This window comes from Oncorhynchus kisutch, linkage group LG3 (assembly GCF_002021735.2).
Source record: "Oncorhynchus kisutch isolate 150728-3 linkage group LG3, Okis_V2, whole genome shotgun sequence".
Classification (NCBI taxonomy): domain Eukaryota; kingdom Metazoa; phylum Chordata; class Actinopteri; order Salmoniformes; family Salmonidae; genus Oncorhynchus; species Oncorhynchus kisutch.
The window spans coordinates 11411497-11437937 of record NC_034176.2 but is presented as its reverse complement, the minus strand read 5'-3'; the positions used below and the strand labels follow the sequence as shown (position 1 = coordinate 11437937).

General features: G+C 42.6%; 1 protein-coding gene across 4 annotated transcripts; it reads left to right on the top strand.

The window, feature by feature from the left end:
• Nucleotides 1-321: 321 nt before the first annotated feature.
• On the top strand, nucleotides 322-26302 carry trim36 (tripartite motif containing 36). 4 transcript variants are annotated; one of them, XM_031817228.1, is made up of 11 exons: nucleotides 369-671; nucleotides 4501-4741; nucleotides 6355-6387; nucleotides 8895-9238; nucleotides 9631-9777; nucleotides 14107-14202; nucleotides 14571-14824; nucleotides 18719-18840; nucleotides 20443-20742; nucleotides 22786-23083; nucleotides 23543-26302. In XM_031817228.1, exons 1-11 carry the CDS (start codon nucleotides 585-587, stop codon nucleotides 23898-23900), a joined length of 2280 nt encoding a protein of 759 aa, XP_031673088.1. In that variant the 5' UTR covers nucleotides 369-584; the 3' UTR covers nucleotides 23901-26302. The 4 variants fall into 4 exon arrangements, with proteins under 4 accessions (XP_031673089.1, XP_031673088.1, XP_020323079.1 ...); XM_020467490.2 differs by lacking the exon at nucleotides 369-671 and adding an exon at nucleotides 3356-3667; XM_031817229.1 differs by lacking the exon at nucleotides 6355-6387 and having other exon boundaries at nucleotides 322-671.
• The last annotated feature ends 139 nt before the right edge of the window (nucleotides 26303-26441 follow it).

Genomic DNA, 26441 nt, shown 5'->3' with positions numbered 1-26441 from the left:
GAACTATCAGGCAGAAAGGCATGTTTTCAGATCGTCTAGAAACATATGTAGGCTGAACTAGTATATTTATAGGCATAGCATGCATACATGAACGCACTGTTTCATTCGACTCCAATAAATTCCATAGTTTTATTTCGTAATCAATTCTATTCCCAAACATAAGAGATTATTTTCTGTAATTTAAAAATAGCCATACTCTATTCATTGCTGTGTGAGTAGGCTTGGGTTATATCTGAAGAAATACAAAGGGCTCAGTTGGAGACATCGCCGATGATGCTGCAGATGCCTAAACTGCGCGGGCAAGCGCACGTCTGAGATGTACAGTGAGGGCGGGGTTAAGCATCAAAGATGATTTCTAGCTAATTCAAATGTTCTCAAGCAGCTGGGGCATGAATGAAGTGTATGCTATATAGGATGCTCGAATTATATAGGATGAGGACGAAGAAGCAACCATATTTCTCTGACTGTGACATTCACTCTTTGGGAAGCCATTCGATTTTTACAGTGTTTCTTATGCTATTTATTTCTTATTGACCCATTGTTTATTATATTCCCACCATTGTCTTGTCGACATTATCTGCATTATGTCGGATACCGCGGATACCGAAGATAATCAGGATATGTTACCGAGTTTGGTCCAGCAGATAGTCCAGCGGATAACAGCGGGAGAGGTAAGTGAACGTCAGATATGATTTATGTTAATGCCAGATCTGTAGCCTGTTGGAGCAAAGCTGGCCTCTTCAGTATTGCTTCGGTTAGATCTAGGTGTGTAGTCTAGGTAGAGGAAGGATGCTCAAGGTTTTGTGCCGTCCTTGGAACAGGATTAGGGAGGTAAAGATAAAATGTGCATGAAATATGAGGATTTGTAGATGTCTGTTGTAATTTATTTTATTTATTATTCTATATCTATCCATCTTATCTGTATGCTATCTGAAAGTGTGACGTAAGCAGTTCATGTGGGGTGCAAGACTCACAAAGGTTTTTTCTTCTCCATATAATCTCCATGAAGTCCTTTATTTTCCGTTATCCTTTTATAGGCTGCAAATAAATTCCATTATCTTATGTCAAGGTTGTCAATCATCATAAATCGAAATATTGAATTTAAATATACTAATACGCCTTTGCAGGATACCAAGGGGTTACATACATAAATATACTGCAAATGCAGTCCTACGAAATATTCTAGGCTTTTGACCTATTAGCATACATTATTAAAGACATGCTCCGGAACTTTGGTGACTACTAAGTATTTTTTAAACATTCCACGTTGGGCTGGATATGCAATTCATACATGCATAATCTATGAGCAGAATTAATGTTTTACCGCAATTAGCCACGAAATCCATAGTTTGAAAGTGACAGTTTTTTTGGAGGCTGCGCTGCACCATTTTCCTACATTTTCCTCCAAGTTGGCCAGCCCCCTAGAAATTCGAGTTCAACCTTTGAGCTTCAGCCCCTCTCCATAGCGCGAGCGAGAGGCACGTCATGCAACTACAGCAGAGTGAGCGACAGCAATGGCGTGGTCCACAAATCTGTACATATGCGAGATTGTAGCAGTTTTTCCGGGACCAGTTTTGGCTTTTGAAGGCTACGGTCAGAACTACTGTACACAAAAGTACCAGATGATCTCTTTAATGCCCATCATTTGTGTAACTAGGCCCCATGTAATATTTACATTTGTCGTGAATATATTTCAAGCCATTCATAATTAACATGGGACTCCATGTACTATAATATAGCCTATTCCTAATGTCCTTCCCTAAAAATAATCTTCAATGCTATGAGTGCATGTTCTCTGCAAATGATAGGCCAAGCATTTGTTATTTTGATAAAGCAGCAATGTAGCATCTCTCAATTTTGAAACATTGTTGCAAACCTCAGGTTTTGGTCGAGTCCCCTCATACTCAACTGGCGGACCGCAGTCCGGATCTGGACCCAGAATGGGGTCAATACGGACCCCAGGTAACCGACCCCTGGCCTCATATAAACACACATAAGACATGGAACAATTTGTAGAAATGCAGGAATTGTTCTTCAAAAAAGCAAAAACATATTAGACCCATGCGAAATGTGTAGAATTGCGGGAAATTAGCTTTAAAACTGAACAATTTTCTGTCTGCCAATAAGAGGAGTGTGAACAGTGTGAGCTGGGGGTTTGTTACTGTGATGACGATATCCATACGGACCTTAGCCACCTAGGACATGTGTGTGACCTGACCTTCTCAAATGTTCTAGGTGGCAAAGCATTTATCGGCCAGTGAAAGCCGGATCCTTTTGCCCTCCCTCTCTTTTAACCCAATGAGTCCTACCGTATTCACCGGCACGTTTTTAAACATTGTGCGTTCGAGCTACACTTCTGTGTTGTACGATTGGATTCGTCTATTTCTTCTGCATCCGCCGTAGATACCAACCCTTAGTCTGTGTGATTAATGTGGGCTGAGCTAGAGCTGTGTTTGTGAGACAAGGAAGGATCCCGAAGTTGCCCGGAGCAGGATCTTTTATAGAGTCCGAATGGCTTGAGCTACAAACTATTAAAAGCTATCTTCCGTACTCGCAATGGGAGTTATTTTCTGTGGTTCCTTTGATTTCCGTCTTCGCAATGGGCTGTCTAGCTCCCGCCCATCCTTTCTTTAGATTGGCGGATACACCTCCATAAATAAAATAACTCCTTGCTCGGTGGGCGAAATGATGAAAAACGCCACCTGCTGGAGGGAGAGCGATTTTCCGTCGAGTTGGGCCTCGCCTTTCTCTTCCTCTTTGATGATGCTCACAAGCTACACAAGGGTCGTTAATAACACATGTCAAAGTCGTTACACGGAGGTGCCAAGTGTCTTCGGGTTTTCACTCCTCCCTTGTACCTGATTCATGAATTAAGGTCACTAATTAGTAAGGAACTCACCTGGTTGTCCAGGTCTTAATTGAAAGGAAAAAAAACAAAAACCCGCAGATACTAGGCCCTCCATGTTATTGAGTTTGACACTCCTTTTCTGCATAGAAGATCATTGGAAATCCTAGGACAAGGTGTCTATAATACTGTAGTAAGCTCACATAGTTGTTGTCACAAACTCCAAACAGTTGTCACTGACTAGTTGGATATTAATTACCCAGTGAGCAAACTATTTCTGTAGCCCACTAGCAGCATTCATAAACATACATTTTTCTCAGGTTTTTGCCATGGCTGACTCATTTATTGAAATGTGTCAATAAAACTCATAAATGGTACTGCTTAGGTCCAGTTGTTTTGTGTTGTACTTGTAGCCCTCATTGTCCTGAAAAGAAAATGGTAAAACACTTAAATGTGAGGCTAAATATAGTCTGGAAAGGCAGATAAATGAGTCAGATTTTTTTTACTGGGATCTCGGGACTGATAGGGTTAAATACTCAGGGCTGCAGCATTGTTACTATGGTGATTTCAGTGTCTCCAACCCGCCCCACACAGCTTGTCATTGCTTCAACTGCACCGGCGCTGTTGCTGATTCACGGCTCGCTGTTTCATCCAGAGCGTCTAGTCACGGTATTTAATTCATTGTCGACTCAACAGCGCTCGTGAGTGCAGTAGTCGTAATCTTTAACAAACGCTGGAGAACTTTTAATAAACTAAACGCCTCGACAACAAAAAAAGATATTCATCATGTCTGCAGTGTCGCGACGTAACTCAATTGTTTCGGTAAGTGGAAATTGTACAGGTCATACTGGTTTTATATGGCTAACTATATATACTAAGTTAGTAACATCCTCGTGGAACGATACTGATTAATCATTGTTAGAAGTTTACAGACTCCATGGTTGACATTGCTTTTATTGTTTCAAATTGCGTGGTCGAAATTAGGGTATTTCTATAGCAAGAACTCCTCATATGGTGATGAGAATCTGTGGTTCCTTTTTTCCGAGGAATTGTTAGCTTTGCTGTAACCATTTTGTGCTTCCTCAGCTAACCAACAAGCTGATGCATGAACTTCCTTAACTACGTGCATAGCCTACCAGTGTAGACGCTACACTTAAAAAAAAAAAAATTCTTTAGGAAAAATCAAATGTATTGATTACTGTCAGGTGAGTTTGTTTTTGTTTGACTGTTTCAAAGTATTTGAAGTGGGCAAGCCTAATACAGTGAAGAATGTGATTTATTTTAGACGTATGCCTAGTCTAATATATCTGGCTTCCTTTTCAAATTAAATGTTTAAAAAGTAACGATAGTATGAACCGATATTATGTATGTTACTGTAGGCCAGCGTTTCCCAAACTCGGTCCTGGTTATCCCAAGGTGCATATATTTTACCTTAACAGTACACAGCTAATTCAAATAATCAAAGCTTGATGTTGATTTGAATCATCTGTGTAATGCAATGTAAGGGGAAAAAAACAACAATGTGCCCCCCCTTGGGGACCTTAGGACCGAGTTGCTGCAGGCTTAGTCGTGTCCACCTGCCTGATCTCTCTCATGTGGGAGCAGTTCGCCTGAGACTACTGTAGACATAATAGTGCTGTCTGTGTCCACACCAGGTCCCTATCAAGAATATTGAGCGGGAGCTCATTTGTCCGATTTGTAAGGAGCTGTTTACGCACCCCCTCATCTTGCCCTGTCAGCACAGTGTTTGTCACAAGTGTGTGCGAGAGCTGCTGCTGTTGAACCATGAGGATTCCTTCGATGCTGGGTCTGAATGTTCCCTCCCTGGGAGCCCAGGACCCCGATCCAGAGTGCCCTCGCCAAGCATGGAGAGGCTGGATAGGCTTGCAAGATCAGGTGCGTTTGGGTTTGGCCAGTCCTCATGCCCATATTGTGATTCTGACAACATCACATGCAATTTGCAGTAAAGTTCTATGGACATTTCATACCCAGGTTCATCTTTCACATGTATTTGCTGAAAGTCATTCTCTGGGTTGTAGAATGAAATGGACACCACCCCCGATCTCATCCAGTTTAAAATCATCATGTTAGATGTTCATACATTCCCTCCAATCTTGTCCACTTTGAGATTTGGTCTTAAGTTTCTTTAACAGAATGAAGTAACACGACTAGCGTTTAAGTCATCACTTTTGTTTTGTCTAGACTCTAGTTCCATGTCCATAAGGCATTCACTTCAAAAATCCTTTAAATTATAGTTCTATTGTGTGGATATTAGTAATACCAAGCAATTTCTTAACACAACATGCCTATCATTTTCAGCACCTTGATAGAATGAGGCTTGAGTTATGTACAGATGGTGGAACGAAGCATGACTGTTATCCCACTGAAGCATTTCAAATGCTTGAGTGATGGTGGGGGGGGCAATGTTATTATTTGCTTTGCAGCAAAAAAAAAAACTGAGGTCAATGTCTAAGTCCAAGGCGCTAGCAGCATGGCGTGAGACAAGGCAGTCTTTCACTTAACCATAAGCTGGTCCCTGCCACTCCAAAACACCAACCAATTCACATTTGCCCAACCTGAATGTGCCCTTCATGTCCAGGTCTGCATCTATTAAAACAGTGGATACATTAAATGCTGTTTAGAAAAACAGGGTTTTAGAGCTGGTAAAAAGATAATACTTCCTTGGTCATCTTAAGAATCATTAACTAAATTACAATCCCTGTGGGGTTAGTAACCATTGCACTCATGCAGATTTAGTAAAACAAAATCTGATAATTACGTTGACTATCTTAAAGGACATTATTTAAGGAATATTTTGGCAATTGGGTCCTTGATCTACTTCCCCAGAGTCCGATGTACTCGTGGATACCATTTTTATGTCTGTCCAGTATGAAGGAAGTTGGAGGTAGTTTTGCAAGCCAGTGCTAACTAGCGCAACGACTGGAAATCTACGAGTAATGCCATCTGGTAACTCCAACTTCCTTCATATTGGACACTGAGGCATACAATGGTATCTTACATGTTTATCTGACTCTGGGGAAGTAGATCAAGGACCCCATTACCAAAATCCTTAAGTATCCCTTTAACGTACCTTTCAGTAAACGTCTTAAATCTCTGACATCATTACAGTAACAGTGGTGGTCATGGTGACAACCAGCCTGCGTGGAATGAAATGAACTGAAGCCAGGACTCCACTATATTTATCAGACAACTGCTTTCAAAGCTAACAATGATTTGTTACTGCAACCTCTGTTTTCTTCACCTTGTTTTATTAGGATTCAGACCAGACTTTTTGTTTTAGAGTGTTAAACTCAATGTACCTATAGACGTTTTGAAATATGCGATTTCACATGTTTTGACCTAAAACTTTTTTAAGAGGGCAGTTTCTTTTAGGCACTGTTGTGTTGGCACTTGTCCACTGTTATTGGAAGAACGTCAGGTGTGACTCCACTTCTGTTCACATACTGTATATGTTAATCTCACTTCACTTCTTTGTCCATTGCTTGCAGCCACACTGCAGAGAAGGTCGTTTGGGAGGAGAGGTAGACGCGGGTTCCATTTTTTGAATAGCTGTAGTAGTGAGTACAGTGTTACTAGATCCCCCCCCCCCCAACCCCCCCTGTGAACCCCAACTTACTGTTACTCTACTGTACGTAACACACAGCTGACAATAGACCACCTGTTTTTGGTAGATGTGGCATTCTGGCTTTTTAAAAAGTCTACTGAGCAAAGGCATAAATGTAAATTATGTCCTACCAATTTGTCTACATTTGGTGTTCTGTTTTTTGTTGTTGTCCTGGCCTGGTGCTTTCAGGGTTTAGTGCTCCCCTTTCAACACATGCATGTCTTAATAAGTAGGTTGGAGAATGAGCGAGCTACAGCTCTGGATGGGGAATCTCTGAGGTGAGAGAAATGGTTATTTACGTAAAGGAATTGGTTTAACGTGGAATTTCTTAATGCCTGTGCAACTGTAGAGGGGTTTCCCCTCCCTGTAGCCTATGAAGCATTCAGTACCTTGTGGAGGAGGCCAGTAGATTCACTTTTAGAAGCAGCAGGGGTTCTATGTAACACAACATTAGTTTTAGATATGCCAAGATTCTCTAGAGCAATTGTGTCAAACTCATTCCATGGAGGGCAGAGTGTGTGCAGGTTTCTTTTTTTCTCCTTTCAATTAATACCTAGACAACCAGGTGAGGGAAGTTCCTTACTAATTAGACCTTGATTCATCAATCAAGTAAAAGGGTGGAGTGAAAACCCGCAGACACTCGGCCCTCCATGGAATGAGTTTGACATGTGCTCTAGATTATACCACTGCAACCTTCAATCATATGCCGGCTGACAGGCTTGCCCCAAGGAGGCTTTTTTAGCACTATGGTTTAGTTGTAATTGAAAATGATAATGTTTTAGACTCATGTGTTTGTAGAGATTGCTCTTAGCCAGAAGCCAATGTTCTAACCAACTCATTTGTTCTATTTGATGTGACACGCCCCATAAAGCACACACATTTGTGACATGCCCCTAGAGCACAATGCCAAACAAAACAATGGTCTTACTGAAACTTCAGCTGACATTTTTCTTTCAGTTTTTACTTATTTTTTTATGTTGTAGTGCTCAGTAGATGTTTTAAAAAGGCTATGCCGCAATTGTCCTAATGCTAGTGAAAGATTCCCTCCATTATAAACACTTCACAACATCTCTCCTAACAAGTCCATCTGACACAAGTATAAAAAATGGCACCAGAATGAGTTATACTTGATGCAGGATACCAACCAGTTTTCCCTTTCATAGAGATCAAGTATTAACGGCAACCAACAGCTTTGTCTGAAATCCATTCATCTTGACAGTTTATTTTTCAAGTAGATTTTTTTTTTTTTTAAGTGTAGGGAGGATGTATTTCTCCCCGCGTGTACAGTATTTGGTTTAGTCACATACTCTTGGCAAGATTGCCTGCATCCCTTTTGTAATGCAGTCCTGGTTATGGTGATGAGGCTCTGTCGCATTATGATGACTCGGACCATGTTGTTAATGATGTGGTTCTGTAGGTAACCCACCCCTTTGCCCTGCTATAATGGCCTTGCAATGACTAGTCAGTTTTTGCCCTGAGCTCTTTCTCTGCTCTAGCAATCACCTTCTGAATCCCACTGTGGCAGTTGGCAGTGTGTCTCAGCCTGCTACCGTACTCCTTGCTGTAGGCACATGCTGCAGAAACCTTCTCCCTCCCTGACCAGAACACCCACTCAGCCTAAGTATCTGTCCTTTTAATATCGCCTTCAGGCCAGGACACGTGGCCCCCACCTCATCGATTTCCATCCCAATCCCCGCCCTGACCTGCTGCTTCATCCAAAACATCAAGCCTGCTCACCCACTACTCCATCCTCCTCAGTCTGCCATTATTATACACAGTCTCACACACATTCCAAATGCAAACGCCATGATTGACCCGCATGCTTGCTTTGCGCCCACCACTCGTCTGTTGGTGCTCTGCAAAATGTTTTTTTCTTTTCCTTTGCTTGCCATTTTCCTAAATGCGTTTCATGCTCAGTGACCAGGTCCTGCTGTTTGCATCTGTCATGTGTCATGAATGCCTTTGTCCTCATATTTTCTAATAATATGCTACAGCTTTGTAGTCTTTCTAGATGATGATGCTTTACAAGGCATCTGGTTGTGATTCATTGAACTGGACAAATGGTTTCAAAATGAATTTCCTCTGCAGGTAGTGGAAATCAATTACTCTTACCCTTTGGTTGATCTGTTCTGTCATTGCTTTTTCAGTTAGTTTTGTCAGTGGGTTCCCACCTTTTAATTTCCACCTGATTTTTGTAATTTATTTAAAATCATTTAGATTTTTATGTCCAGGTCATTGTAAACACATGCTCATCCTATCTCTTGTGTTTTCCATTGTTGAGAGGGGTCACCCTGTAGCGAGAGCTGCCGGAGAAGGAAGGACCCGTGTTTGTTCTGTCGGACACTGACCCTTCCAGTCTGTCTGCCTGTCTCTGTGCAGGCCCACCCTTCGATTAGTACTCTAATGGCTGTTCTGTCCTAGCAGGCTCCATCTCCTCACCAGGATGGAGACGTGGCTCTGTGACCCCCCGCGTTACCACTTTCCCGTGCCCAGGCTGCCAACACGATGTGGACCTGGGTGAGCGGGGCATGAGCATGCTCTTCCGGAACTTCACCCTGGAGAGCATCGTGGAGCGCTACCGGCAGGCAGCCCGTGCTGCCGTAGCCATCATGTGCAACATGTGCAAGCCACCCCAGCAGGAGGCCACCAAGAGCTGCATGGACTGCAAGGCCAGCTACTGCAACGAGTGCTTCAAGTTCCACCATCCATGGGGCACCCCCAAAGCCCAGCACGAGTATGTGGGGCCCACCATGAACTTTAGGCCCAAGGTAGATGCCATTGTCCACCTCGGCAGGGTTTTCATTGTTTATCGCAAGCAGGTTTTTCTGGTGTTGATTTTAGAATAGTGACCTGCTCATGTCAATGATGGTGGATGACTCATTGAGTTGATCGGGTACATGGAGCAGCCATCAGATATGTTGACAGGACTGGTCCTTAACCAGCTCACTAGCATTCATGGTTTGTTGTGATAAGTTTTAATTTGGGCTGACAATACAAGTATTTTCTCTGCCTGTCTTTTGTTGTGCAGTTGCCCGTTCAGAGCTAATGAATTCTGGGCATTAAAAATGTCCTCCAGTACTTCTGTTTTGCATTTTGAGGTGTGATGTGTTTGCGGCATTGAAAATGTCAGCTAGTCCAATGAGTTTCTCACGTCCATCAGGTGCTGATGTGCCCGGAGCACGAGATGGAGAAGGTCAACATGTACTGCGAGGTGTGCCGCCGTCCAGTCTGTCACCTGTGCAAGCTGGGAGGCTCCCACGCCAACCACAAAGTCACATCCATGAGCAGCGCCTACAAGATCCTCAAGGTACCGTATAATGAACTGTTGTTTCGAACTGTTCACTTGACCTGACTTGAAAGGAATCAGGGGTGTGTACTCTAGGAACCAAATGGGCTGAAACGGGGGCGGACCTATCTGAATTTGTCCAATAAGAAAGTTTTGTTTTCTGTCGCAAGTATTTTTGCTACGTTGTGTACTAATGAATACATCCTTGGGGAAAGTGTTAGTATTGAAGTGGTTGTCTGCTCAACTGGTCAGTGAAGCAGTGCTGTTCACATACTTTTGGCCATATAGTATGTCGACACCTGGTCTTCGAACATCTCATTCCTAAATCATGGTATTAATATGGCGTCCCCCCCTGCTGCTGTAACAGCCTTAACACTTCTGTGAATAGATGTTGCAACATTGTTGCGGGGACTTGCTTCCGTTCAGGGCGTTAGTAAGCTTGAACACTGATTTTGGGCAATTAGGCCTGGCTTGCAGTTGGCATTCCAATTCATCACCAAATGAGTTAGACAGATTTCTGTACAGGCCAGTCAATTTCTTTCACACTGATCTCGACGAACCATTTCTGTATGGACTTCGCTTTGTGCACGGGGGTGTTGTCATGCTGAAACAGGAAAGGGCCTTCCACAAACTTGGAAGCACAGAATGATCAAGAACAGCTTTTCCTAAATTCGGTCCTTGGGATACCAAGGAGTGCACATTTTGGGTTTTGCTGTAACACTACACAGCTGATTCAAATGATCAAAGCTTGATGATTAGTTCATTATTTTAATCAGCTGTGTAGTGCTATTGCCAAAACTAAAACGTGCACTCTTTGAGGTCCTGAGGACTGAGTTTGGGAAACCCTGGTCTAGATTGTCATTCACTGGAACTAAGGGGCCTAACCCAAACCATGAAAAACAGCCCCTGACCATTATTCCTCCTCCACCAAACTTCACAGTTGGCACTTTACATTCGGGCAGGTAGCGTTCTCCTGACATCCGACAAACCCAGATTAGTCCGTCGGCCTGCCAGATGGTGAAGCCTGACTCATCACTCTAGAGAACGTGTTTCCACTGCTCCAGAGTCCAATGGCGGCGAGCCTTACACCACTCCAGCCGACGCTTTGCATTGGAATTCGGTAGTGAGTGTTGCAACCGAGGACGGACTACTTTTTAAAAACTAATTTTAGGACTCGGTGGTCCCGTTGTGAGCTTGTGTGGCCTACCACTTCTCAGCTGACCTGTTGTTGCTCCTAGATGTTTCCACTTCTGGAAGGCTAATTGACATAATTTGAGCCAATTGGAGGTGTATATGTGGATGTATTTCAAGGCCTACCTTCAAACTCAGTGCCTCTTTGCTTGAAATCATGGGAAAATCAAAAGAAATCAGGAAAAAAAATTGTAGACCAAGTCTGGTTCATCCTTGGGAGCAATTTCCAAATGCCTGACGGTACCACGTTCATCTGTACAAACAATAGTACGCAAACAAGTGTAAACACCATGGGACCATGCAGCTGTCATACCGCTCAGGAAGGAGCCGCCTTCTGACTCCTAAAGATGAACATACTTTGGTGTGAAAAGTGCAAATCAATCCCAGAACAACAGCAAAGGACCTTGTGAAGATGCTGGAGGAAACGGGTACAAAAGTATCTATATCTACAGCAAAACGAGTCTAATATCGACAACCTGAAAGGCCACTCGGCAAGGGAGAGGCCACGGCTCCAAAACCGCCATAAAAAAGCTACGGACTACGGTTTGCAACTGCACATGGGGACAAAAATAGAACTGTTTGGCCATAATGACCATCGTTATGTTTGTAGGAAAAAGGGGAGGCTTGCAAGCCAAAGAACACCATCCCAACCGTGAATTACCGTGAAAATTATCATATGGCACTCATAGGACTTCATGTTACACCATAAATGTATGTTCGATAAAGTTCATATTTCTATCCAAAAATCTGTTTACATTGGCATGTTATGTTCAGTAATGTTTTGCCTCCAAAACATCTGGTGATTTTTGCAGAGAGCCACGTCAATTTACAGGAATACTCATCATAAACATTTAAACATGCAAGTGTTAGTCATAGGATTAAAGAAACTTCTCCTTAATGCAACCACTGTGTCAGATTTCAAAAAAGCTTTACGGCAAAAGCACACAATGCGATAATCTGAGTACAGTGCTTAGCCACCAAAACAAGCCATACAGATACCCGCAATGTTGTGGAGTCAGAAATAGCGTTATAAATATTCACTTACCTTTTTGATCTTCATCGGAATGCACTCCCAGGAATTCCAGTTCCACAAATGTTTGTATTGTTTGAAAAATGTATCTTTATGTCCAAATACCTCCTTTTTGTTCGAGTTTAGGTCACTAATCCAAATGCACAAGGTGTGGGCACTAAGTCCAGACAAAGTCAAAGTTTAATTACAGTTCGTATAAACATGTCAAATGATTGATTATATACATCTTTAGGACTTTTTAAAATCATAAATCTTCAATAATATTCCAACCGGACAATTCCTTTGTCATTATAAAGGGAACAGAGCTCGTGCGTGATCAACAACTCTGCTTTCAGCCAGACCACTGGTTGAAACCCCTCTTATTCGCTCCCCTTTCACTTTAGAAGCCTGAAACAACATTCTGAAGACTGTTGACATCTAGTGTAAGCCTTAGGAAGTGCAATCTGACTCTATTTACACTGTATATTGGATAGGCAAAAACTACAAACCTCAGATTTCCCACTTCCTGGTTGGATTTTTCTCAGGCTTTTGCCTGCCATATGAGTTCTGCTATACTCAGACATCATTCAAACAGTTTTAGAAACTTCAGAATGTTTCCTATCCAAATTTACTAATAATATGCATATCCTAGCTTCTGGGCCTGAGTAGCAGGCAATTTACTCTGGGCACGCTTTTCACACCTGGAAGTGAAAATACTGCCCCCTACTCCAAAAGTTAAGGACAACAAAGTCAAGGTATTGGAGTGGCGGTCACAAAGCCCTGACCTCAATCCTATAGAACATTTGTGGGCAGAACTGAAAAGGCGTGTGCGAGCAAAGAGGCCTACAAACCTGACTCAGTTACACCAGCTCTGTCAGGAGGAATGGGCCAAATTTCACCCAACGTATTGTGGGAAGCTACCATAAACGTTTGACCCAAAGTTAAGCAATTTTTAAAGGCAATGCTACCAAATACTAATTGAGTGTATGTAAACTTCTGACCCGCTAGGAATATGATGAAAGAAATAAAAGCTGAAATAAATCAATAAACTTATTCTGACATTTCACATTCTTAAAATAAAGTGGTGATCCTAACTGACCTACTACAGGGAATTTTTACTAGGATCAAATGTCAGGAATTGTGAAACTGAGTATAAATGTATTTGGCTAAGGTGCATGTAAACTTCCGACTTCAACTGTATATACTGTTGTGGGGTGGCAGGTAGCCTAGTGGTTAGAGCGTTGGACTAGTAAACGAAAGGTTGCAAGATCAAATCCCTTAGCTGATAAGGTAAAAATCTGTCATTCTGCCCCTGAACAAGGGGTCCTCATTGAAAACAAGAATTTGTTCTTAACTGACGTGCCTAGTTAAATAAAGGTAAATAATAATACTGTTTTCTAGGCTTAATCTATATTACTACTTAGTATGTGAATAGGTATACATGTCTGCCCACCATTCATGTGTGTTTATCTTCCTGTCTCTGGTCCGAAAGCTTTTGCATTGTGTGTTTAGACATTGTTTTCTCAACACAGCTCATTCCAGTAGCTGTACGTACGATTCTTAGTATACAGTATCTTGTGTAAATCTTTGTATAGATTGCATTTGGATTAACTGGATTTGTTAATTGACATCATTGTAAAGGCGCTAGTAACTTAAGCGTTTTGCTGCACCTGCTATAACATCTGCTGAACTATGTACACAACCGATAAATGATTTGATTTTGAGTCCCCTAATGAAATATTTAGCAGTCATTTGTATCTGCTGAGTGGCACACGTCCACAGGATCAGTTTACCTTTGAGCGGTGTAATCCACATGTGCGGTCATCAACAACAAGCAGCCCCCCCTCCAGACTAGAGAGGTCAGTCAGCCACTGAAAGCAGAGGGACAGAGGACTCTGTGTCCTTTGACTGTAATCTTAGAGGCCTATGGACACAGGCACCGGGCCTGACTCATTCATATTTAATGTAATCATTTGTATCTTATGCTTATCTATCAATTGAACATCTGACGATCTCTCTGCTGGCCGTACTGTATGCAGAGGCATATTGGGTGTTTTGTTCTGATGAACAACCGGAACATTCCGGGATGAGGTAGGATTTCAATCGGTTTTCTGAATGCTCTCAAATGTTCTTTGTTGTGATACCAACAGGAGAAGCTATCAAAGAGTATCCATTACTTAATCAGCAAAGAGGACCAAGTGAGGACTCAGATTTCCCACCTGGAGGTGTTGATCAATGAAACTGAGGCAAGTAGTTGTTGATGGAATAAAACTAGTCCTGTGTGACTGTTTGTCTTTATATTAAATAACAAAGGGACATTGTCTGCACTGAGAAGGAAGGTCACATATTCAAATGCATGTAAATACATAATCATTTGCATGAATTCCACTGCAGAAGGGTTTGCTTAGTCTGTACTGTATTATGACAGCTTTCTCTCGTTTGACATTTTGTTGTAATATTACTACTATGCTAGCCTGGTCCCAGATTTGGTTGTGCCATCATTCCTACTTTGTCATGCCAAAATCCTTGTGGTAAGGAGGCATGATGGCACAAACAGATTTCTATGCAGTATTATGGCACCATGATGCGTTGACACCCTTCCCTACCTCTACAGGAGAATGGCCAGGTGGCGGAGTGTGGGGCCTATGAGCATTTTGAGCGGCTGTTCCAGACCCTCCAGGAGAGGAAGTCTGAGATGCTGAACTCCATCGAGCAGTCGAGGACGCGGCGTCTGGAGCAGCTCAGGGGCCAGGTGGAGGAGTACCAGGGCATGCTGGAGAATAGTGGCCTCGTGGGCTACGCCCAGGAGGTCCTCAAGGAGACAGACCAATCCTGCTTCGTTCAGACGGCCAAGCAGCTGCACACCAGGTCAGCCTCCGCTCCAGGGACAAATTTCCCCTAGGTGCAGATCTAGGTTCAGCTTCCCCTCCTCCAATCATAACCTAAACCAGTAGTGGGGAATTGCTAATCTGAGGGAAGATCATCTTCTAGGGCAATTTCACCCAACACTGTCAGCCTCCAGCCCTGACTGCCACTCCCAACACATTAGTATACAAAGGCACAGTAGAGACTGGCTCTCGACAGTTACCATCAGTGGCAATAAATGCTAATGGTTATTTAATATCACCATTGTTTAATAAAGTTGGGTAATTTAAAGGACCCCTTTTCAAACTATTACAGGCCAGAATGCCATTTCCCTATGGCTGCTCTTGTTATCTAGGTTTCCTAATGGGGATTTGGGCCCTGTGACTCCTCCAGTACTAAAATAAACCTGCTTACGGGTAGGTTGAGGGTGTCGAAGATCCATGACACCAAGTATCAGGGACACTGGGACAGATTGGAATGGTGAAGTGCTGTTTAAATTCCCCGTGTCCTGCTCGAGCTCTAATCCTGCTAATTGATCTAAATGTGTACAACAAAAAAGCAGCTTTGGGACTTCATTCACCTAACACTGTTACCGTCACCCGCCCACACATGTCTCCCATGCTCATTTATCTTGCTCGGGAAATCCATCTCTGATAGTAGTCTCTTTGCTAGCATGTATTTATTTTGAATCCCCATTAGCTCATGCCAAGGCAGCAGCTACTCTTCCTGGAGTTTATTATGGATCCCCATTAGTTCCTGCCAAGGCAGCAGCTACTCTTCCTGGGGTTTATTTTGAATCCCCATTAGCTCCTGCCAAGGCAGCAGCTACTCTTCCTGGGGTTTATTATGGATCCCCATTAGCTCCTGCCAAGGCAGCAGCTACTCTTCCTGGGGTCCAGCAAAATTAAGGCAGTTATACATTTGAAAAACATTACAATACATTCGTAACAGATTTCACAACATTAAGTGTGTCCTCAGGCCTCTACTAACACATCTATAACACAAAATCCATTGTGTATAGTGCATATGTTATGTGTTTGTATGCATGTCTGTTTGTTGCTTCAGTCCCTGCTATTCCATAAGGTGTATTGTTATCAGATTTTCAAAAAATGTACTGCTGGAATGAGTTACTTGATGTGGAATAGAGTTCCATGTAGTCATAGCTTTATATAGTACAGCGTGCCTCCCATAGTATGTTCTGGACTGTGAAGAGACCTCTGGTGGCATGTAGGGTATGCATGGGTGTCCGAGTTGTGTGCTAGTAGTTCAAACAGACCGGTGCATTCAACATGTCAATACCGCTCATAAATACAATTAGTGATGAACTCCATCTCTCCTCCACTTTGAGCCAGGTGATTGACATGGATATTATTGTTAGCTCTCTGTACATCCAAGGGACAGCTGCCCTGTTCTGAACCAATTGCAATTTTTCTAAGTCCCTCTTTTTGGCACATGACTGAACAGTAGTCCAGGTGTGACAAAACTAGGGCCTGTAGGACCTGCCTTGTTGATAGTGCTGTTAAGGCAGACCAGCGCTATTAAGGACAGACTTCTCCCTATCTTCGCTACTGTTGTATCAATGTTTTTACCATGACAGTTTATAATCCAGGGTTCCTCCAAGCAGTTTAGTCACTTCAATTTCCACATGATTTATTACAAGATTTAGTTGCGGTTTAGTGAATGATTTGTCCCAAATACAATTATTTAAGTTTTTGAAATATTTAGGACTAAATTATTCCTTGCCACCGTTCTGAAACTAACTGCAGCTCTTGAAGTGGTGCAGTCATTTCAGTAGCTTTAGTAAATGACGTGTATAGTGTTGAGTCATCTGCATACAGACACACTGGCTTTACTTACTTTACGTTTTTTTCCAGCAACAGACTATGATCGATAATGTCAGAAGCTGCACTGAAGTCTAACAAAACAGCCCCCGCATTCTTTTTATCATCAGTTTCTCTCAGCCAATCAGTCATTTGTGTAAGTGAAGTTCTTGTTGAATGTCCTTCCCTTTAAGCGTGCTGAAAATCTGTCAATTTGTTTACTGTAAAATAGCATTGTATCTGGTCAATTTTTTTTTCTCCTGAAATTAACCAAGGGTTGGTAACAAGCTGATTGGTCGGCTGTTTGAGCCAGTTAAGGGGTCTTTACTATTCTTAGGGAAGGGAATAACTTTTTCTTTCCTCCAAGCGTGAGGGCCCACAATTTCTCGTAGGCTTAAATAGGAATGAAGACAATATTGTCCTGTAGTAATTTTCTATCCAAGTTGTCAGACCCCGGTGGCTTGTCATTGTTGCTAGACAACTCTTTTTTCACCTCTTCAACACTTGCTTTACCGAATTCAAAATGATAATGCTTGTCTTTGGTAATTTGGTTGGATATACTTGGATCTGTAGTGTCAGTGTTTGTTGCCTTCATTTCATGCCTACTTTTGATTGTCTTGCCAATGAAAACAGCATGAAATTAGTTGTCATATCAGTGAGTTGTTGATATATGAGCCATCTGATTTAATGAATGATGGAGCTCTGTTTGCTTTTCTGCCAAACATGTCATTTAAGGTGCTTCAAAGTTGTTGTTTTCTACTGTCTTTGTCATTTCTTTGTTTCATTGTGTAGTTTCTTTTTGTTTAGTCAGTTTTGCCAATCGGTTGTACAGCCAGACCAATTCACCATCTCTTTTGCCTCATCCCTCTCAACCATACAATAAAAAAAAAAAAATCCTCATCAATCCATGGGGATTTGAGTCATTTTCTTAATGGGTGCATTGCTTATCCCAGTTAGTAACTGGGATAAGCAATTTCATGAATGTTTCAAGTTGCTCAAAATGGACCAACAAATATTATTCACATCAACAACCTCACTACAAAACCTATTGTATATATTGTCATTAAACTAGAGTAGAGGAACGAACAGCTCCAACCCAGCACCAGGATCACGCCAGGGTCATATTATACACTATTAGGCCCAGCCTTTGGAACTTTGGTTTTCCTAGATATGACTACTATATTGTGATCACTACATCCGATGAAAGTAGTATCCAAACTAATTTCTGCATAATTAGGTAAGATATGATCAACACATGTTGATTTCATTCCTGTACTGTTTAACTACCCTGGTAGGTTGATAACCTAAACCAGGTTGCAGGCACTAGTTTGAAGCTTAAATTGAACCTTTATTTAACTAGGCAAGTCAGTTAAGAACAAGTTCTTATTTACAATGACGGTCTACCGGGGAACAGTGGGTTTACTCCCTTGTTCAGGGGCAGAATGACAGATTACCATGTAAGCTCTGGGAGTCTATCCAGCGATCTTTTGGTTACTGGCCCAACGCTCTAACCACTAGGCTACCTGCCACCTAATGAGTGGGCAGCCTGATAAAAGCCAGTCAATATTTAAATCACCCAGAAAATATACCTCTATCACATACATTATCAAGCATTTCACACATTATCCAGATACTGACTGTTAGCACTTGGTCTATAGCAGCTTCCCACCAGAATTGGCTTTAAGTGAGGCAGATGAACCTGTAGACAAATTAGCCAACAGTATTTAACATGAGATCCTCTCTAAGCTTTACAGGAATGTGGTTCTGAATATAAATAAACACCATCTTTTCTGTAATGTTATAACCATGTATTGCTACCACTATCATCAAAGGTTTTCTGTGTGAGTTTGAGGCATAAAATCAATATCATCTGTTACTAGCAAATTACTGATTTTGTGAACCTACATATGTTAGCGTGGGCTTTTTTAACACTTCTGGGATGCTTGATAATTTTTCTTGCTTTACTGGGAAGCCTAGCAGAGCTGCAATAGTTTCGTAGCCAGTTATGGAGGGCAGACATTCACTTTGTTCACTACAAAGCGAATATCTGCCATTTTCTTTCCTCTTTTCTTTCCAGAATTGCGAAATCCACCGAGTCTCTGAGGACGTTCCACCCCGCGGCTGACCCCTCCTTTGATGAGTTTGTGCTGGAAACTTCCAGAGAGGAGACTATGCTGAAGGAGCTATGTTTTGGGGGAGGTGAGTACCCCACCCCACACTCCTAATATGTTAAAATGTATGCAGACATTGCAATGGAAGCCCAAAGTTGAACCTTCATTTGGTGACACTCCTCATTGGTTCCCCTTTACCTCACCTCCGCCTCAACCTGTCAGTCACTTTCACCTCCTGGGCTCTGCTCTCTGTTAAGACACTGGTAACCAGAAGTGCTTTTAATTAAATAAGCAGGTTACACTCCTGATATACACACAGGGATTTTGGCACAGAGAGCAGTGCAGGACTTTTTACTGGTCCCCTGCTTTGCATATAGACTCGATTTAGAGAAAAGGGAACTGTGCAGCGGGCTGGATATAATTATGTTCCTGTGAATAGGAACTGATTTGACATGCGCATATTAAGTAGGGGCAGCGCTACCCTGGAAGTAAACAGGAGGCTTCTTATAGGTTCCCATCTAACTGTGGCTGTCCTCGGAATGAGTTCCAACCCTGCTCCCTCTGTCCCACAGGTATTACTGTGTGTATTGAATGGGCTTGTGGGCTCGTCGCGCTATAAAGATTACTGACCACAAATGGGCCCTGCTTTGTCTCCCCGTAGAGAGACGAAGGGTCATCTGTGTTCGTTAGTGACAGTTGGTTGGCAGTGGGGGCCAGGCTGTCCTTGAGGACAGGGTTCAGACCTGTAGAAGTGGGCTACATGGAGCAGCGCTGCATGGATTTCACATTAAACTAGACCAGACAGAGTAAAGGAACGAACAGCTCCAACCCAGCACCAGGATCACGCCAGGGTCGTCTTCACAAGGCAACAAATGGAAGGAAACAGTATGGGTGGGGGTCTGGGGAGGGTGACAAGGACCTCCCCCTCCCAGATACTGTATATCACCCAAAGAGGTGATGTGTAATTTCAACCCCAGTACTCAAGCAGATCTCATTACGGTGTTGTGGAGTCTTCTATGCTCTCACTGGCTCTATATTTGAATCTATCCCCCCACTAGTTGAACCATAAAGGCGTTGTGTTGTGCGTTCTCCCCCTTCCTAATCCAGCCCCTCCAGAGGCTGCAGTCTGGTATCACAGCCAGTGAGAAACGAGGAGAAGCCTCTGTTTGGTGTAATGCCTGTCCTGTCCTCGCGATCAATAGGTTGTTTCTCTGAGAATAGCGGCGCTCTCAGGCTGGTAGCCCGCTGGGTTGGCAGGCCGCCCAGTCCCCCCCCCCCCCCCTCCAGTCCTGATCAAACCTGCTGGACCTGGCTGTGGCTGACAGGAAGCTATGTCTGCAGTGAGGGGGGGGGGTGAAGGATTTGCAAAGTGCTTTTCCTGGCAATATTTTTTTAGCTTCTCAATCTTCCTGTTCATAGTCTGTCTGAACTGAGTTTAGTCACATCTCGTAAGAACTCCATGCACTTACATAAACCAATGTGTCAAACTAAAAATAAAAAGATTTCCAGATAACCAATACCATTTTACAATAAGGTCTAGCATGTTTTGTATGGACCGTTATGTCTCTGTCAAGGCTTACTTGTCCAAGGCTTGCTTATGTTAGTCAATTTAGATATTTGTAATTTTTGGGAGACTTGGACTTTAACCCGACCACCTCACTCTGCCATTTTCTTTTCTCTGCTCTCTCAGTCCCCGAGCCTCCCATCATTGATCTGTCCCGTAGTCACGTCTACAACGAGGGCTTGTTGTGCTGGCAGCTGGCTGAGGATACCCTGGCCACAGACCACCAGGTGCTGGAGTACAGGAGGCTGGGCACGGAGCAGGACGGCGACAGCCGCTGGCGCCTCACAGACAGGGTGTACGGCCCTAGCACAGTGGTGTGTGATCTGGAGGCCGACAGCCTCTACTCGTTCCGAGTCCGCAGCTGCCGTAACTCCCTCTACAGCCCCTACAGCCCAGAGGTCACCTTCCACACACCACCTGCCCCAGGTAGGCTCCAGGCACTGATGTCTCACAAACGCACTGAGGATGATGTCGTATTCATGTTTAGGGGTGGAACTCGTGATGGGCAGGGAGAGAGGTGGGCCTGGGCCATATTCTGAAACACGGCACTACTAGAATAGCAACTCATAAAAAAAAAAAATGCTTGGCAATCATGTAACAATGCTTTAACACCATTTCTGTGTTGCAGGAACTGGGAAAAACAAGTATACTGGGCTCTATAGCCGGCGTAGATCTACTAGGCTGTGAAAGAAGATTACAAATAGACAGATGCTCCACTGTTCAAAGTGAACTGTGGGATAAAATACAGGGGATGGTTATGAAATTGCCGTGTGACTATCACTTCTGGATTGCAGAAATCACAGCCTTTAGAATGCTTTGTTTCTTTTAGACTGACTGAAGTGCAGCAGAGTCCCAGAGCAACAGTATATCTGCTTACGACTTTCAGTGTTTTTCAGCCTCTGGTGGTTAAATGCTCTGATTTTAACTGTCATATACTGTCTGTAAAGCACTAGATCTCTTTAATTCCTCAAGTCCATTGAATTGGACGGTCCCCACTAGAGGTCGACCGATTTCAAGTTTTCATAACAATCGGAAATGGGTATTTTTGGGCTCCGATTATTTATTTTTTATACCTTTTTTTTTATTTAACTAGGCAAGTCAGTTAAGAACACATCCCTCGCTTTTAGATTTGGAGTAGTTATTCCCCTTGCGCTGTAAGGAGCGATGGGTAACGATGCTTCGAGTGTGGCTGTTGTCGATGTGTTCCTGGTTCGGGGCGAGGAGGGGGACGGAAGCTATACTGTTACACTGGCAATATTATAGTGCCTATAAGAACATCCAATAGTCAAAGGTATATGAAATACAAATGGTATAGAGAGAAATAGTCCTATAAATACTATATTAACTACAACCTAAAACCTCTTACCTTGGAATATTGAAGTCTCATGTTAAAAGGAACCACCAACTTTCATATGTTCTCATGTTCTGAGCAAGGAACTTAAACGTTAGCTTTTTTACATGGCACACATTTTTACATTGCATTATTTAAACCAAATTGAACACGTTTCATTATTTGAGGCTAAATTGATTTTGATGTTTTATATTAAGTTGAAATAAGTGTTAATTCAGTATTGTTGTAATTGTCATTATTACAAATAAAAAATCAGCCGATTTTTAATCTGTATCTGCTTTTTTGGTCCTCCAATAATCGGTATCGGCATAATCGGTCGACCTCTAGTCCCCACCCTCTCGTCCGAACTTCCATGTGTGTGTACAATTGCTGATCCATTCGGATTTTGTTTATCCTCCGTTGCCTTATTAGTCTGCAGTAAACTATGGCTGAGAGCTGGGTCCACTGTGGATTGAAGCCCAGTGATAGGACTGGGAACCCACATTCCTGTGTGGGGATTTTTCGCAGTGGGGTGCGCAGTGTGTTAGTAATGAGGTGGAATTCTGGGTCAATGCAGGCTTCAGACAGACCAGACATAACAGTAGCTGCAACACGCCTCACAAGTCAGTGTAGGCATACTGCATACTTATCATTACTGTACGACAATACATTTGTCTTATTTTTTTAATGAAGGTTATCTTTAAGATCACTCAAGTTTGTGTCGTTCATGCAACAAGTGGTAAATGGCTAGTATTTTTGTGAATAAATATAAATTAAATGCTTTACCATGGCGACAGAATGCAATGGCTCATTGCACAGGAATAACTATTTTAGTTGGTAAGTGAATAGTAATTATGGCCTTTGGCCTTGTAACTATTTTGAGACTTGAGCCGCAGCAGATGTGGCTTAGAAAATCATTTAAAATAACCTTACATGAGAAATAAAGCATGGTTTGTCTTGTAAATGGATACATTTGGAAATTCTGTCAATTCCTTCACTTTTTTTAAAGATCTTTACAATGGCGCCCTCATGTGACACTTTATGAAAGCCCACCTTCTCGCTGGCATCCTGAGACGATGATCAAACAGGACATTCTATCTGCGTCTGACTGTTCCTTTTGTGTTGCTCTTTTCCCGTAGCATTTGGCTTCCTATTCAACGACAATTGCGGCTTCAGCTCGGAGCGGCTGGCGTTGAGCAGGCGCCGTGACTCTGTGGAGAGCATGGCCGGCATGGCCTTCCTGCTGGCTGCTGAGCGTGTGCAGACAGGCAGCTACATGGGCCTGGACTACATCATCGGCGACACGGGCATCTCTCAGGGCAGACACTACTGGGCCTTCCGCGTGGAGCCCCACTCCTACCTGGTTAAGGTGGGCGTGGCCTCTGATTCCAAACTGCTGGAGTGGTTCCACAACCCCCGAGACACTAGTAGCCCCAGGTAAACTCTGCCGCCTCAGACTAACTCTATCACTCACTAAGGATTAGGTCTGAGTCACAAAGAAGTCTGCGACGTAAGAAGCATTAACTTGTAAACCAGGGGTGTCACTCTTTCCATGGAGGGCCTAGTGTCTGCTGGTTTTTCTTTTCAGATAGCCCTAGACAGCCAAGTGAGGAGTAGCTTACTAATTAGTAACCTTAATTCATCAATCAAGTACAAGGGATGAGCGAAACCCTACAGACACTCAGCCCTCCGTGGAATGAGTTTGACACGTGCTGTCGAGGGCTTAATTCACAGAAAAGGCCTTAGTTTTTCAACAATTCTTTCAAATATGTTTCTGCTATTACTTACTGTGGTTTTACTGTTATGTATATTTGAACAGGCTTCCAGGTAACAATCAGTGTGACAGTTATTGAATGGGCTGCAGTAGGCTGACTGTTGCCTGTCTCACACCTCCAGGTACGACCACGACAGTGGGCATGACAGTGGCAGCGAGGACACGTGCTATGATCTGTCCCAGCCCTTCACTCTGCTCACTGTGGGCATGGGCAAAATGTTCCTCCCCAAAGCTTCCATCTCTGCCGGCAGCGACCACGGTGACCACAGCAACCGGGTGCTTCCTATGCCACAGCGTATCGGCGTGTGCCTAGACTACGATGCGGGCCGGGTCTACTTCTATGATGCAGACACCATGAGGTGCCTTTACGAGCGGCAGGTGGACTGCTCCGGTACCATGTACCCTGCCTTTGGCCTCATGGGTAGTGGCAAGGTTCATCTAGAGGAGTTCATCACAGAAAAGCGTCTGTCGTATATGTGAGATGCTGGGCCTTCCACACACACGGGTCTCTCCCGCTCAACACTTGCCTTTGCGTTCATGTTGGTCTCTGCTTTCAGTCAGGTATGTTTGTAATGATTTTGTTTTTGTCTGCAGTATTTCAGCTGACTATTATTAATCCAGGTCTTTGTTTTTTTAATGAACACCTATTTATGAATCACTACTAAGTCCAGTAAAACGTAGCCAAGAGAAACCTGAAGAGCCTTGCAGCTACGTCTATGCCTCTGTGCCTTTCACAATAAATAGATAATCTAACAAATTATATGATTTGTTTAACCGTGCACAAAAGCAAGGCTAGTCATCACTTACAAGGGTGAGTGTGTGTGTAGGTCACAAGGACCCCCTCGGTTGAGAAACATCCCTACCAAAAATGTGTAATACAAATCATACCTAATCAATGTCCTTAGTCAAGAGTCTCAACACCAGTTTGTTACACTGCATTTGATTTGGACACATGCTCAAAAAATTTGCACTTTTTATTTTTAAAGACTAGCACACTTTCTTGCACATAATGTCACTACCTAACCACTCTGAACACTATTTCAATGCAGAACACATTTATCTGAATTGTAACACTAAACATCCACGTTCAGGGTGTAATTCTAACGAGGTCTGTGTGTGCTACTCAGACGTAAATCGTGCTTTGCTGTCAGTGGGAGACTTGTTGTCACGTGCGGATCTCGACTTAAAATTACACTCACGGAGATTAGTTGTTGATCACTAAATTATCACGTTAATGAATTTACCTTGCACTACTGCCTCGGATGCAGTTCAATAGCAGTGAATGTTTTCTGTTTAGCACTGGGAATTCTGTTTAGCACTGGGAATGTGAAACTTCAAACACTACAGGTTCTCACTACACAAACTGTCCCACGGAACTCTACTACGATGCGACTTCTTCCTGACACATGTCATGTTAGTGTACAGAACTTAGACATTTGTTACGCACTTGACGATTGGCTCTTGAGTATCAGCTAGGACAACAAGGTTTTAGGGCATACCATGGGTCTGTTCAGCCGTGTGCAGCGTTTCAGAACCTTCCGATTTGGAAATATATTGTGTAAACTGATCAGATGCTTTGTCCTCTAGAAAAGGGAGTAATTTTGTCTCTATACATTTTCTATTTCTGAATAGTTACCCCTGCTGAACAGTGCCCCGGTCCCCTCTGGCTTCCTTACATGGGTTTTTGGACTATCTGTACATATGTTTTGTTTTCTTGAGGGTAAGGATAATCTGTTTTTCTCAGGTTTGTGGCCCATCAGCCCTGGAAAACTATACCTTTCTCCTCAACAGAATTGTAATTTTCTTTGCGGCTTCCATAAATACATTAGTAATTTACTGTACCCTAATCTCAGCCTTTTAAGATTGTTCATATATCCAATAGTAAACTGAAATTAACTATTTTAAATGTTTACATCAATGTACATATCTAGTGGCATTATTTTTTGGGGGGTAAAATAAGTCATAGATCTGCGATTTGTTTTCTTTGAGTTTGTATGTGCTGTGAAGTTTCTCAGCTTTATCAAACTTGAGCAATTTGGGAAATTGGTGGAAAATTGTAGTTGGAACTAGATCATGTCTGACTGAATTTGTCAAGGGAGCATTTTAAATCTGGACGCCTTTTCTGTGATGTTTTAGGTCCGTTTGAGTGTTGCGTATCCTAGAATTTGCTGCGTTTAATTGTTTTGCTTATCTGAATCATGTACATTTTATTTTGAGGAACAACAATCTGTAGTCTTAATTTTAAATCCTAGCTGCTTCAGAATTGGTGCGCATAATTCTCTACCATTCCTTTTTAGGACACAACACTTCTACCTGTTCCTTTTTTAAATGACTGTTGAAACACCTTTTAAAAAGTCTATGCACTTAATTAACAGGTTCGGGATTGTGTTTATCACAGAATGTATTATTTACAGAACAAATTGAATGTCTCGTAGGTGCGTTTTTTGTTAATTTGCTTATCTTGGGTCAAGTCACTAGTGGCCACAGGAGTTGTCTTTCACAGTAGATATTTGCTATAGTGCTCGTCTTATTCTAGCTACTGTACATATCCACTGCTGATTGTAGAAAAAGGGAATCCTATGGTTTTCAGTAGTAAGTTAAACCAAATGTTCTGCAGACAGACACTCAGTCTAATGGTTCAAGCTAGCACTTTAAACTGTAGCATGTATGCCTCGGCTGTGCAGGTCTGTGTGAATTGTTGTGCAATATTACGTACACTGCAGGGAATAGACCTGTTGTATTCTCCTATTGTAAGTAATGTGATGTTCGCTTTCTGTGAGTGATGCTTTGATGTACATTAAGCGTTATCTGTCATCATTCTTAACGTAGTATTTTATTTGCTGTTTGGGAATTTGTATGAAATAAACAAGTGTTTTAAACCAGTTGTGTGTGTGTGGCTAATTTTGTGTTCACTTTGAGTAATGTTTTATAAACGGTATGTGTATCATCCGTCACCCTCCTGGGAAATTTGTTCTCTAGCTATAGAGCATTCTGAGAGCAGTGCAAGGAAAATGTATGAAA

What these genes read in the sequence shown, in the direction of transcription:
- trim36 (XM_031817228.1), top strand. Translation starts at nt 585, where the DNA reads ATGTCGGATACCGCGGATACCGAAGATAATCAGGATATGTTACCGAGT. An exon ending in AGCGGATAACAGCGGGAGAG is followed by an intron (nt 672 to 4,500) that starts GTAAGTGAACGT and finishes TGTCCACACCAG; the next exon opens with GTCCCTATCAAGAATATTGA. An exon ending in CCACACACCACCTGCCCCAG is followed by an intron (nt 20,743 to 22,785) that starts GTAGGCTCCAGG and finishes CTTTTCCCGTAG; the next exon opens with CATTTGGCTTCCTATTCAAC.